The sequence below is a fragment of the Podarcis raffonei genome, chromosome 12 (assembly GCF_027172205.1).
Source record: "Podarcis raffonei isolate rPodRaf1 chromosome 12, rPodRaf1.pri, whole genome shotgun sequence".
In the NCBI taxonomy this organism is placed as follows: Eukaryota; Metazoa; Chordata; class Lepidosauria; order Squamata; family Lacertidae; genus Podarcis; species Podarcis raffonei.
Window position 1 is genome coordinate 51,652,898 of NC_070613.1, and position 14,321 is coordinate 51,667,218.

Here is a 14,321-nt window from a genome sequence, read left to right on the forward strand (position 1 = left end):
TTCATTTTGTTAAGCAAATTGTCCATTTATTGTTTATATCCTTCACCACATTTCTCCTACCCACCCAGTGTTCCACTCCACGCTTGAGCAGCTGCCAACACCAGGTTTACAATGTACAGCAAAACGTAAGTCACCACTCTTACATAAAGAGTAGTCACTAATAGTACTTTAGGAAGTCTAAACTCAGGTTGTGCATCACCCATGCAATAAAGCAAATTTTATACAGTCATTTCTATTTTATATAAATTTAAATATTTTACAAAAGTGTTTTCCATCAAAATGTATAAAGTTTAGCAAACATAGAACCCCCAAAGGTATCTTAAAATAAATGTTATGATTCCAAAGGTTATCTTAATCATTGACGTCTACATTGCACCATATAGAAGGCACTTGTGCCATGTGATGTCTTCAGCACATAATTGGTTAATTTGTAATGCAGCATTCACTTGAATTCATGCAGTTGTCTCCAAGCACCAAGCATTATTAAAGCAGTGGAAGAGAGTTTCAATGAATACATTTGATTTCACAATTGTGAAATAACAGCATTGGGCTCGAGAAGACTCTAGAATTAAGCTGCAAAACTCATTCGCATAAAAATTCAAAGTTTTTTTTTCATCCACTTGTTACAAAATATTTGCCACTTAATTATGAAACTAAAACTCATTGAACAACTCAATGTTCAAAGTTTGTGCCAAAGAAAGTCTGTATTAAAACAAGCTAGGGACAAGTTTTCAAGGAGCAGTGCAATTTTTTAAACTTTCTTTCTACTGTTGAGATAGGAGTGCAGTTCTGTTTGCCTTCATTTTCTCCAACCGTTTTACTAAGTGGCTGTTGGTCATCTCCATTTCTTCTATCCTGTCCAATGCTGTTCTTAACTGAAAAGAAAAGGCATTACCTTGTAAGTGCAACAGTTTGAGAGGACTAAAGAATTCTAAATCAAGCCAATGCAGTTTCAAAAAACAAAGGAATAACTAAAACTTTAGTGCAGTTTGAAAACATGTTTACACAATGAAGGTCCAGAGGCCATGTAGTTACTCAAAAACAACCCATCTACAAACAAAATTTCCACTCTGCCAGTTTGACTAAATTACGGTAGGTAATTTGAATCCAAAAAAAGGTAGGTGGATAAACTGGATCTAAGGCAATTATGTAGAATCTGAAAGGATATCTTAACTGCAAAGAGGGGCATAGAGGTAAGTGCAGAACCTTCCATTTGCCTCATCACTTCTCCAAGCTATGATTGATTAAACCCCAGTAGAGAGGAAAGCTCTAAGAAGGGAAGGGGAGCACAGCCACTTTTTCTATTAACACTGGGACACGTTTTCTCAATTCATTAGAGCACACACAGGTTTTAAAAAGTACTGTATTTTTTGCCCTATAGGACGCACTTTTCCCCCTCCAAAAATGAAGGGGAAATGTGTGTGCGTCCTATGGGGCGAATGCAGGCTTTCGTTGAAGCCTGGAGAGCGAGAGGGGTCGGTGCGCTCCAGGCTTCAGGAGAGCCCCACAAGCTTGGGTTAGAAGGCTGGCGGGGGGGAGAAGCCTGCCCCTCCCTGTCGCCAGCCCCGCAAACTCGGGGGACAGCGGGAGGCGCAGCGTGCCTTTCCCGCTGTCCCCCGACTTGGTTAGAAGGCTGGCGGAGGGCTTCCCCCTCCTCCAGCCCCGCAAGCTCCCAGAGCGATGCCAAAGCTGCACGCAGCTTCGGCATGGCTCTGTGTCCCGTTCTGGGGGCTGGCGTCGGAGGAAGCCCGAGCTTCCCGCGCCTGGGGGGGGGGAAATAATTTTTTCCCCTTTATTTCCCCCCCCCCCCCAAAATCTAGGTGCGTCCTATGGGCCGGTGCGTCCTATAGGGCGAAAAATACGGTAATCTGTTGTCAGTCTTTAGTATTTTTTTTTCCACCACAGAACCCCCTAGCTATTGTTTGCTAGCAAGCCATCGTACATGAGTATGCAGTAAAGGCATTCTGATTTTAAACCTAGGGAAGCATACTGCAACAGCAGAAGATTGATCTCTCTATATAGTTCCTCAGTAACCGCTAATTTTTTTATTAATGTAACTGTCCAAAAAAATCCCACATGACAATCTCTGTGCTCACCATTCCCGTTTCCAGAAACAGTCAACAGGAAGAATATTTTAAAGATTTTGATATAAAAATAACCCCACCCCATCTTTAAATATTATTGCCTCCTATATTTAAATTCTTAGAACTTTTTCACACTGTGTGAAAGAGACAATTACCTCTCGCTGAAGTTTTCTCTTTTCTGCTTTGAGTTCATCTTCTACTTTTTCTGCATTCTCAGCAGCAGTTTTATATCGTACTACTTGTCCTTCAAGTCTTACAACCTAAAAGATCAAACAGGTTTAAAGCAATGATTACTCATGTTCCCGTATACAAGGAATGCCCCCTTAATCTGTGACCTTCCTTTATGTAGCACTTAAAGGGCACAAAACATGTCACCTTTACTGCCTTCCTTGAGGCAGCCAACTCTCATTGCTGTATTCAAACTATCATGTCTCAGCTTCATCAGCCGACTTTTGAACAAGCCTGCTTGACGTCTTCATGCGAGTGAACAAGGCAGAAAAGTCTTCAGTTAAACTATGGCTCCCTATTGTGTCAAACATGCCAGAATATTAAGCCAACAGCTCAATATCTTGGGCTTGTTCACAAGGCATTAATCCTAAAACTTAGGAAATCAGGTAATGATTGTCTGAATGTGGCCAGTATGTGCTGAATGGAATAACGCTTCAAGAATCTTACAGGATACCAATGAATTTATGTGAACGGTGAGACTAGGCTCAACTCTACCAAGCACTTTTATAATAATAATTTTGTTATTTGTCCCACCCATCCATGTGGCTTGTCCCAGCCACTCTGGTGCTTTTGTATTTGTATTTTGTAATGCTCAAACATTAAAAACATCACTTTTACAAGGCTGTAAAAGCCTTATTTTTAAAATGTGTACCTGTTCCCCACAAATTTTCACATGCACTATATAGCTGTGTTTTCATTTTGTTAGCTTAGAATACAAGTGGCTATTTTCTTGCGAAGTTCACACCCACCAACTCATATACCTAATAGCTCTGGTCCTCTGAAAGGATGGCACTCACGTTCAGGGACAAATTCTCTATAGGCGCATGAAGCCCTCAGGATAATTTGCCACATTGGCTCTACTGAATTATGATGTGGAGGACCTAGTTTCTGCAGTCTATTATACAAGAGCATAACACATGTATGTGGTATCAATAAAAGTTTAGGAAATATGTACAACAAAAAGGTACCTACATTTTGTTCCAGAGTAGTTATGTCTTGTTCAGCTTTTGAAAGCTTAAACTTGAATTCACTTATTTGTCTGTTGGCATCTCCTAGACACAAGAAAATTAAGCATTTAATGGCTGTCAACTGAACATTTAAATCAAATGTTAGTGAAGATTATATTTTTCCGCTTTGGCTAAAAAAGGAAAGGAAATGTTGGACATACCTGTACAATTTGTTATTTGATTAAAGGATAGCACATAGTACATAAAATAGACTTTTTTGAGGAGTGAATTTCCTATGGGTTTTTATCCCTCAAAATCTAAAGAGCTCAAGAGTTTTAGCCAATCATTTTATTGAAATAAAACACAGCATCCCTGGATAATGGGCTCTCCATTTTGAGTGTAGTGATGGGTTGGTGATTAGAAAATATAGTCAACTGGTTACATAAGGATCAAGAATATTTAAAATATTAGATGTCTGCTAAGGTGCTGGGTTTGTCCTTGCTTGCTGAAGGGCTTGTGGGTGGGGTATAAGCAGTCCTTCGGAAGTTTGAGGGTCAACAGGTAACCCTTTTGCAGAAATTAATCTGGAGAGTTTCTTTCCTAAATCATACCTCATCCAGCATGTGTTGTAAGTCCTGCTAAAGGATGCTACTTTCAGAGAGAATGAATGGGGATGGTAGTAAAATAAATTTTACTGAGAGTAGACCCACCTTAGTTGTGTTCATCAATTTCAATAGGTCTGCTCTGAGTAAAATGTAGTTAAAAGCCACCCAAGGAGCCTTCGTTGGTACTAGCTCTTAAATGAAATATTCCCTCAACTGTAGTCTTCTGTTAAACCTCCTGAACCTATTTCTTTCTTTCTTTCTTTCTTTTTTAAAATGATATTTATTAGAAGTTTAAAATTTACAGAAAAAAGAAGAAAAAAAGAAAAGAAAAAAATAATTTAACAGGACATACATTACAATACATAAAGAAAAATAAAATAAAAAACAATACAACAATACAGCAAAAAAGAACAATAACATTAAAACACACATCCATATTCCATATCTTTATCTTTCATTTACTTGTTTCATTGACCTCCTCACACCTCCCTTTTTGTATTCTAATTCAATTAATTGTTTCAGCAAATTCTTTCCATATTTCTCAATTTTTATTCTATAATTTATCTTAACAGTCTAACCTATTAATTAACTCAGCAAATCCTTTCCGTCTTTCACTGTATTCTGTCATTAAATTATCTTAATTTATTTTATCCTTATCTTACCATAAAAAGCCTTAAAACTTAAACTTAGAACTTAATACTTATTTATACATAACTCCTTACATCGTTTCTACTAAAGCCAAATAGTTTCATTCCAACATTTTTCTGAACCTATTTCTTTCTACCACTGTAGATCTTCACTCTTGAAACCCTATCTCATTTAAGGTAACTATATCAGGTCCAAGTGCATTGTGGGGAGTGTGCACTAAAGTACAGTGGTACCTCGGGTTAAGTACTTAATTCGTTCTGGAGGTCTGTTCTTAATCTGAAACTGTTCTTAACCTGAAGCACCACTTTAGCTAATGGGGTCTCCCACTGCTGCTGCACCGCTGCCGCGCGATTTCTGTTCTCATCCTGAAGCAAAGTTCTTAACCCGAGGTACTATTTCTGAGTTAGCGGAGTCTGTAACCTGAAGCGTATGCAACCCGAGGTACCACTGTAAAATGAAAAGGGATGTTTCCTAACATAAGGCAAAATGATTTTGAATACAAATAAACATTTTCAAATTCAAATGGCTAGATTACACTCCAAATCTACTAAAAGTACCTAGCACTGTATAATTTCACTAGGGTCCAAAGATTACTTCATTCAACAATTCATAGGGACCACGAGGCTCATCTAGTCCAACTACCTGCAATACAAAACTCTTTTGCCCCCTGTGGAGCTTGAACCCACAACCCTAAGATTAAGAGTCTCATGTTTCACTGACTTCGCTGTACCTACTATATATGAATAAGTGGGTACAGATGACAATATACGCAGCAGGCATGTAAAGATGACACACACCGTGTGTACACATTGTAGGAAATTCACTGCCTTCTGTGGGTTCAGGGTGTGCATATTTGACCAACTGCAATCTTCACATTACAAACATGTAGATAAAATGTAATGTGTGATGACTTAAAGCCATTGGAAGATGAAATTCAACTTGCAGGCCTCAACTTCAGTATTCATTACTGAATAATCATCTTATTCTACAAAATGTGTTTATATTTCTCCTTTTGCTTCCATCTACTACATCACTGCGATGTATAAATATTGTTGAACAATAATCCAAAAATTTCATGGGAAAAGAGCAGAGATTCTTGGTCCCACTCAAGCAATGCTGAGACAGAGGGTTCCCTGCCTGAGTCGTGGGACTACAAGTTCTGCAAACCTCTAGACCAAGGGTTGTCAACTTGGTCCCTACCGCCTACTAGTGGGCGTTTGAGGGTTCTAGGTGGGCGGTAGGGGGTTCTACGGCACAAGCTGAATCCTTCCATCAAGCACTGGTGGGCGGGAAGGAAATTTGACCATCAAGAAAGATGCATTAATGGGCAGTAGGTATAAAAAGGTTGACTACCCCTGCTCTATAGGGACACAGGTGGTGCTGTGGGTTAAACCACAGAACCTAGGACTTGCTGATCAGAAGGTCAGCGGTTCGAATCCCCGCGATGGAGTGAACTCCCGTGGCTCGGTCCCTGCTCTAGCAGTTTGAAAGCATATCAAAGTGCAAGTAGATAAATAGGTACTACTCCAGCGGGAAGGTAAACAGCGTTTCCGTGAGCTGCTCTGGTTCGCCAGAAGTGGCTTAGTCATGCTGGCCACATGACCCGGAAGCTGTACGCCGGCTCCCTCGGCCAATAAAGCGAGATGAGCGCCGCAACCCCAGAGTCGGCCACGACTGGACCTAATAGTCAGGGGTCCCTTTACCTTTTACCCCTGCTCTAGATGTTTCTGAAATGCTGTTCTGCACACATGCAGATCCCATATCTTCTGGACCACCGCCTCGCAGACGTGGGGATACAGGGCATAGCCCGTAACTGGTTGTGCTCTTTTATCTCTGGTCGGGGACAGAGGGTGGCACTAGGGAGGGAAATGTCGCGCCACTCCTTGGTGTGTGGAGTGCCGCAGGGCGCAATTCTCTCCCCGATGCTTTTTAACATCTTTATGCGCCCCCTTGCCCAGATTATCCGGAGCTTTGGGCTGGGCTGTCACCAATATGCTGATGACACTCAGCTCTATCTGCTGATGGATGGCCACACCGACTCGGCCCCGAACACACTGACCAGATGCTTGGAAGCTGTGGCTGGATGGTTTCGTGGGAGCCGATTGAAGCTAAATCCTTCGAAGACAGAGGTCCTATGGCTAGGTCGGGATGGCATAGGGATGAGGGACCAACTCCCTTCTTTTGCGGGGGCCCAATTAGTGCCATTGCCTTCCGTTAAGAGTTTGGGTGTAATCCTTGACGCCTCCCTTTCCATGGAGGCGCAAGTTACAGCAACAGCCAAGGCGACATTTTTCCACCTTCGTCGCATCAAGCAGTTGGTCCCTTACCTTTCCCGCCCCAACCTGGTCACAGTGATCCATGCGACGGTCATCTCCAGGCTTGACTACTGTAATTCGCTCTACGCGGGGCTGCCCTTGAAGCTGTCCCAGAAACTCCAGCGGGTGCAGAATGCTGCAGCAAGGCTCCTCATGGGGTCTCTGCTATGGGAGCATATTCACCCAGTGCTTTTCCAGCTGCTCTGGCTCCCGGTGGAGTACAGGGTCAGATTTAAGGTGCTGCTTTTGACCTTTAAAGCCCTTCACGGCCTAGGACCCTCGTACCTACGGGACCGCCTCTCCTGGTATGCCCCACGGAGAGCCTCAAGGTCCATAAATAACAACACCCTAGTGGTCCCAGGCCCTAAGGAAGTTAGATTGGCTTCAACCAGAGCCAGGGCCTTTTCAACACTGGCTCCGGCCTGGTGGAACGCTCTGCCTCATGAGACCAGGGCCCTGCAGGATCTGATTTCTTTCCGCAAGGCCTGTAAGACAGAGTTGTTCCGCCTGGCCTTTGGCTTGGAGCCAATTTGATTCCCTCCCTCCCTCTCTTTCTTTTTTCTTTTCCTTCTCCTCCTGCAATGAGGCTACATTTTAATATTTTAATGTTCCATTATTTTAATGTTGTATTTTATTTTTGTTTTTAAGTTGTAATCATTCATCTTGTTTTTATTATGGCTTGTAAGCCGCTCTGAGCCCGGCCTTGGCTGGGGAGGGCGGGGTATAAATAAAATATTATTATTATTATTATTATTATTATTATTATTATTATATGTGTAACTGCAGAGAAACCACAATCTAAGTGTTCCTACTCTCATTTAATTTTCTCAAAATTTGTGTAGCAGCTTAAGCAAGAAGATTAATCCAACAAATTCCAGGAATTTAAGCCAAGGTCGCCTTATGCTCCCATCTACTGCATTTTACTGTATTCCATATATTTTATATTTTGCTATTTATGTGGGAAGTGGCAACAGAAAAACATTCAGGCATAAATGTTCCTACCACTCTTCAAAAGTAGAAATGCCATACGAAATTGAAGGATGAAAATATACATACTCTGCATTTCAATAAACTGCAAATCTGAACCGTTTTCCAATCCCGTTAAATTAGTATTTGTGCCATCATTTCCAGAGGATTTCTGCCGTTCTTCCTCCAACTGTAATTTCATTTTTTTAATCTGAAATGAAAATATAGCATTCTGTGAGTAGTTCAATATTATGTCTATTTACACTTGATAAGGTGTATTACTGGCATTTACAACCATTTTTTAAAAATGGTCATCGTATACTGCTCCGAGAAGCAGTTCATAGGAACTATTTTTAACCTAAAATAATTGCACACTATGTGTCGGTGGCACTGTGGGTTAAACCACAGAGCCTAGGGCTTGCCGATCAGAAGGTCAGCGGTTTGATCGAATCCCTGTGACAGGGTGAGCTCCCGTTGCTCGGTCCCTGCTCCTGCCCACCTAGCAGATCAAAAGCACACCAAAAAGTGCAAGTAGATAAATAGGTACTGCTCCGGTGAGAAGGTAAACGGTGTTTCCGTGCGCTGCTCTGGTTTGCCAGAAGTGGCTTAGTCATGCTGGCCACATGACCTGGAAGCTGTGCGCCGGCACCCTCGGCCAGTAAAGCGAGATGAGCGCCGCAACCCCAGAGTCGACCACGACTGGACCTAACGGTCAGGGGCCCCTTTACGTGTCGGAACAAGGTTATTAGAATGCTACTGCTATTCCAAGAGAATAGCAACTTAGTTGTGGATATGTGTAAAGAGTGGACTTCTTTAAATAATAATAGTATCACAGGTTTCCACCAGTAGCAATGAATGACCTTAAGTGAACATTCAGCAACAAGGAAATATCGAGACAGTTTTACAAAGGGGTGGAAAGAGAATCCTAGTAACAGACAAACGCTACAACCACTTCTAATTTCAGGGTTGTTGTTTGCTTAAGTATATATTTTCTAGTTTAAGTCTCAGGGTTCGGGGTACATAGTTCTCATGACATTAAAATTGTAAAATTAATTTATTCTTTGGAGCATGAGGCAAAGCTATGGAAGTAGATGCAATCCCTGAAGGTCTGCAAGAAACATTAAGCAGTTCAATGTAGTGAAGTTTTTCAGTAGCAAGCAGTGTTGCTCAAGCACAGCAAGGGCCTGGTACTGTTTAATAACTTCCCCCAAATTGAAAAGTTTGAGTCTGAGCCGTTCAATCACTTTTTGGTTGCAGGAAGGGGAGAGAGACTTTACCTGTGACAATAACTCTTCCTTTTCTCCCGCTAGCTTTCGTAGCCTAACATCTAAAAGAAACCAACAATTCAATTAGAAAATTCCAATTCTTTCCCTTGGAAGCTTAGCAAAACAAAAAAGGTTAAAAGGAAGAACTCTCTTGGATGAACAGAATTTCATTTGAAATTTCATTAAGAAACAGCAAGGTCAGTAAGAAGAACTTCAAAAAGTGTAAAATTGTGTATTAAGGTTTTTTTTAAATGATACTTATTTGGAACTAAGAGACTTGCTTTCAAGAATGAAGGACTGGACATACTACAATTGAATAGCAACTAAACCAGGGGTCTGCAACCTTTAAGACAAAAAGAGCCGCTTGGACCGAAGAAAAAAAACCTGGGAGCCGCAAAACCATTGCGACATTTAAAACAGTGGGGAGTGTCGGGGCACACAATGCGCCTCCTCCTCTCGCTAGTATCCGCCCCGGAGCCGCAGCAAAGGTGTAAAAGAGCCACATGCGGCTCCGGAGCTGCGGGTTGCTGACCCCTGAACTAAACTAACAATTCCATATTTGGTACTTTTCACATGACTGTATGGCAGTGACTCTTTTTAAAGACATAGACCCAAGCACACAGTGCTGTAATGTCCACTGAACTAATATTCAGTGGCGTATAATTGTTGCTTTTTGCACACATTTTGAATTCTGACATTCATTTCCACATGATACTGCTTTATTTATCTTTTTTAGTAAGCTATATAGGTGCATTACAGTGCATCTATAAATACCATGATATCTCTGAACAGATTCCAAGACTGCTGCAACTATGTAATTCACACAGAACTAATAGTTCCATCTATTCAAAGACAAGTAAAACTCTTTATAAATGTGGGAGGGGGCCTAAGCTACTCGATTCTTATCTATACACATTGAAAATGAAAGTCAACATTCTGAAGAAAGTGGTTCTCTGTAAATTTACCTAGTGGTCCTTCTCCTGCGGATTCCAAGACCTGAGCAGCTTCTTGCGATACAACGGTTATCGAACCAACTACCGGTTCGTGGTTGACATCACCATTTGGAGTGCCATCTGGGATGATAACTAATCCATGCTTCTGGGGAAAAAACACAAGATAAACATAAGCTTCTCTTAGAGACTGTTAATTGGTGAACGCTTTGCTCAGTAGATGCTGCAAGAAGCAGCAGCACCACTGCTGCTGTTCATGCTTTAGCTTCAGTGGAAAAGGGGCATGCTGAAGTAATGATATGTCCCTCTCCAACACACTGACTATGGCTTCATCCAGCAGTCGACATTGCCAAGTGCTGCTACAGCTAACGTACCTCTCCTGTCTTCATTGTTTCCTTCAGGTCAGCCAGCTCATCTCTGAGCTCATCCCGCTCAATCCTAATGCAGTCAAAGTACTCTTTCTGTCTCTCTAGGGCCTGGGTGCAGGCAGGTAGCGGAAAGGAACAGCATAGAGAGAGAATGTGCGATAGGTAAGAAAGATTTCTTGCAAATAAAAGATAATTAGCTGAACAAAAAGTGAGGCAAAAAGGAGAAAAGAAAGTCGTGCACAGTCCTGTGTTTGCCACAGAAGTTCATGCTTGGCATAAATATCCACCACCACCCCAGCATTACAACAGACCTGGGAAATGCTAAAAAAATCTCAGCGATTCCATGTTACGTACTAAACTATAAATACAATTCATGTCTATTTTAATAAAGTAACTTTAGGCTTTCTGCCTAGTGCTTGAGCCAAGCTGAATGAGCTTCAACAATCCCATAGTTCCAAAAACATTTGGATTTTGAAAGATTCGAGATAAAGCATGTTTAATTTTTGCAATCTATTCAAGCATAACACTTTATGCAAACAAATACAGCCAATTGTGTTGTAGGATACCGTGAGCTGTACTGATTTTTTTTTAAAACGGATCTGGGACTTTTGGTCCTAGAAAACCCTATCCGTTACACTAGAGATGGGGCACTTGTGGCCCTCCAGCACTTGCTGGACACCTAAACAGGATGCTCAGTGATCAAGGATGGAGGAAATACAAGAACACCTAAAGGGCCATGGGCACCCATTCCTGCAATACAACACAACTTTTTCAACAGGAAACAAGCAAGGACTTTTTATGGGAAGATATTCATATATGAAAGAAGTGAATCTGTATTGTGCCTGCTCAGAAGTTAAGCATCCTCTAGAGGGGAAAAAATGGGCACTAGGCCTTCGCTCACCATGAGGAGTAGTTAATAACCAAATGAGAGATTTTTTCAGTTACTTGAATGCAGAATTTCCTATAAATTTGGGAGATTACTAACAAACAGGATCCTATTTATGGAATCTCATTTTAAAATATTTTCACATGTGGAAAAGGTAGTTCTCAAGATCTGATCCATGGAAACAATCAGAGAGAAAATAGTGTCCAACAGACTCTAAATGTATGCCCTGGCAGCTTTCGATTATGCTATAGGCCAGTTTTTCTACTACAGTTGTACCTTGGTTCTCGAGTGCCTTGGTATTCATATGTTTCGGCTCCTGAACGCCAAAAACCTGGAAGTAAGTGTTCTGGTTTGTGAATGTTTTTCGAAAGCCGAATGTCCGATACGGCTTCCTCTTGCGTGCAGGAAACTCCTGCAGCCAACCGGAAGCTGTGCCTTGGTTTTGGAACGGTTTCGGGAGTCGAACGGACTCCCTGAACGGATTAAGTTTGGGAACCAAGGTTCTACTGTACTAACAAGTTGTAACACTTTTCAAATTTATAGTGTCGGTCTCATAATCTCTAACACCACACACCTCTATACACCCATTTTGCATATTACTTGCATGAAGGGGCATCATGGATGTCTGCAGGGAAAGGCCAAAGTGCTCAACACAGGGATGGCAGGGGAAGGACTGAGTAGCCATGCAGATGCACAGCACCTTTTTCTATACATGACGCCTTGTTATATGATTCATATGTGAATGGCGTACAGTTTAAATGAAATCAGTGGGTATTAAGTTACAAGTCCAATTGACTTCAATGACCTTCAACTTCTTCTGGACTAATACACACATATGTGTGTGCCCAACCAAGCAAAATTGTTTTTATGCCCTATCTGAATGCTTAAGTATTTAGACAGTAAAGGCTTTTGAGGCTGTCTCAAAGCTCTATTTTTAATCAGTGCAACAAAAGGTCTAGAACAGGCCTATCATCCAAATCCAAAATAACTGTACTAGAATCCAACTATGACACTGGAATTAAATCACTGCAGTGCTTGAATATGTTTATGTTAAAAATCTGCTAATTCATGAAGTTTTAGGTTCAAGTATTTATTTACTCTCAAATATTCAGTATGAAATACTTCTATCTGCAACACCCAATTCAACACTGGAACCATCAACAATCCCGCTGCCAACTTATACCAGTCTATTCCTAATCACTCTTCACCTCAGTATTCATCTCATACCCCAATTTTTTTATCTTTCCAATTAACTGTTTCCTGGAGGTCAAACACCTCTTTGGTTATAGATTCTATTCTCTGTTGCATGCGTTGGTTCTCCTGCAGTAAACACAGGGGAAAGAATAAAAGAAGGGAAAAGACAAGTAAAGGAAATTACAAGGAGATACGAGGAAGTCAGTAAGGCAGTCAATGAAACACAGAAGATGAAGGTTTTGTGAATAAAGGTTTGGCTAAGAGGTTCTTTCCCCTTTGTTAAATAAAACTATGAATAGCTTTAGGATAAGATCTATATTACATCGAAGTACACTGTACAACTGACATTGATTGCATTGGAACCACAAGCTTAGGCATAAATCTATGTTGCCATTCAGCTTTAAAGCGACTACTAAACCCAACAAACCAAAGTTAATTTTACTCAAACATATTACTGAAAGGACTTCTGCTTAAATGCTAAAACTATATTTGCTACCAAGTTCATAACAGCATAGCATACCTAAACAAAAATACTGTTTAAGCAATGGATGGACAGTACCAACTCGCAGGGCTGAAAAGCTCATTGACAAAAGTCATTGATGAGCCAGACTCTGAATATGTGCTCCCAAACAGGGAACACGTGACACATTGCTTTTTGTCTGATGGTGTCATGACTTCTTTTGATCCCAGCACACTGCTCTAGCTCTTTATAAACTGGCACCCAAGTGCCAGAAACAGCACATGCTGCAGTCTTTCCTGAATGAAAGCATTTTAGACAACAGAAAAAGCAGATTTTATCTTGAATGCAAGTTATTTGCCAAGTATGAACATGTACCTCTATTAGTTCGTCTCTCTGGCGAAGACCCTCTTTAAGTTCATCCATCTTATGCTGCAGAACGGTGCACATATGTTTCTGCCTTTCCAACTCCTGTATTAAGGAAATATAAATTAAGCAGCTGAAAATTAAAGTCCAAGCATATTACATATTAGTTAATGAAATAAGCATGATAGGAACATTAATAGTATAATTACTTGCTATTTAATTGGGCTGATTCACAAAAATGGAACTGGCTTATATGAGTATAGATTTGCTTTAGCTGCTCTGTCTATTCTCCAACACTACTCTCTTAAGGGGTGGGCTGACTCCTGAAATAGGTGGGCTATTTTAAAATTTATTTATTATTGGTGAATACTGTGGATCCAGAATTTGTAAAGCAAGAATACACACTCAGAATCTCTTTGCAGTAGAATGATCCCAAGCTTAAGAACTTAAGTGGTGCCCTTCTGGCTCAGATTAAGGCTCATGTAGGTCCCACAGTGGCCAGCCAGATCTCTTTGGAAAACCACAAATAGGACATTTGTGAGACCTATTACCTACTTGTTCCCAGTAATTAGACAGATCGACTATCAATGTAGAGGTTTCACTTTGAATTATTGTAGTTAATAGCCATTAACCTCTGTCTGGCATTTGTATAATCCTTTTTGAAGCCAGAGCATCATGATTTTCCAAAATCCAATTCTTAAGAGGAAACAAGGAAGCAACTTGCCTACAGTTCTGTCCACAGGCATTCTCCATTATGCTTCCTAACCAAAGGAAAGCAAAAGCAGTGCACAGTCCAGATAACTGACCAGTACAACTTATGCGTACCCTTAACCTAATAACTTGCAGGAGCTAGATGGTTTACTGGCAGATCTCAGTCTACTTCAGTCGCCTCTACATTCAAGACACAGCACTAAACAAAATGGCTTGAACGCCTCTTCAAGAAGATGCTCTAGTGAGCCTGTGAAGTCTTCACCAACCTGTTGCCCTCAGGATGTTTGGGAACACAGCTCCCATCTAGTCTAAAACATTTGGTGGGTATCTG

At 41.0% G+C, this 14,321-nt stretch overlaps 2 protein-coding genes and 1 long non-coding RNA gene across 38 annotated transcripts in view; 1 reads left to right on the forward strand and 2 right to left on the reverse strand.

Annotated features, from left to right (window-relative positions):
- MLH1 (mutL homolog 1) overlaps positions 1–344 on the forward strand; it is a 30,330-nt gene extending 29,986 nt beyond the window's left edge. Inside the window, exon 20 of the transcript XR_008332984.1 lies at positions 69–344. The gene's annotated coding sequence lies outside the window, so the exon portion shown is untranslated. The remainder of the gene's footprint in view (positions 1–68) is intronic.
- LRRFIP2 (LRR binding FLII interacting protein 2) overlaps positions 1–14,321 on the reverse strand; it is a 51,981-nt gene continuing 37,660 nt past the window's right edge. For 21 of the 36 annotated variants that reach the window (XM_053410378.1, XM_053410377.1, XM_053410376.1 and 18 more), the window contains 9 exons: positions 13,292–13,384; positions 12,490–12,582; positions 10,383–10,484; positions 10,024–10,156; positions 9,071–9,120; positions 7,884–8,004; positions 3,285–3,364; positions 2,240–2,344; positions 1–875 (listed from right to left, as the gene is read on the reverse strand). In XM_053410378.1, coding sequence (XP_053266353.1) covers positions 765–875; positions 2,240–2,344; positions 3,285–3,364; positions 7,884–8,004; positions 9,071–9,120; positions 10,024–10,156; positions 10,383–10,484; positions 12,490–12,582; positions 13,292–13,384 — 888 coding nt within the window. In that variant the 3' untranslated portion in view covers positions 1–764. The remainder of the gene's footprint in view (positions 876–2,239; positions 2,345–3,284; positions 3,365–7,883; positions 8,005–9,070; positions 9,121–10,023; positions 10,157–10,382; positions 10,485–12,489; positions 12,583–13,291; positions 13,385–14,321) is intronic. The other 15 variants (XM_053410380.1, XM_053410379.1, XM_053410384.1 and 12 more) reach the window with 6 other exon arrangements.
- On the reverse strand, positions 3,822–5,119 carry LOC128424323 (uncharacterized). The gene is made up of 3 exons (XR_008332985.1): positions 4,958–5,119; positions 4,635–4,728; positions 3,822–4,105 (listed from the first exon to the last, which is right to left on the reverse strand). It is a non-coding gene; the product is annotated as an uncharacterized LOC128424323 (long non-coding RNA).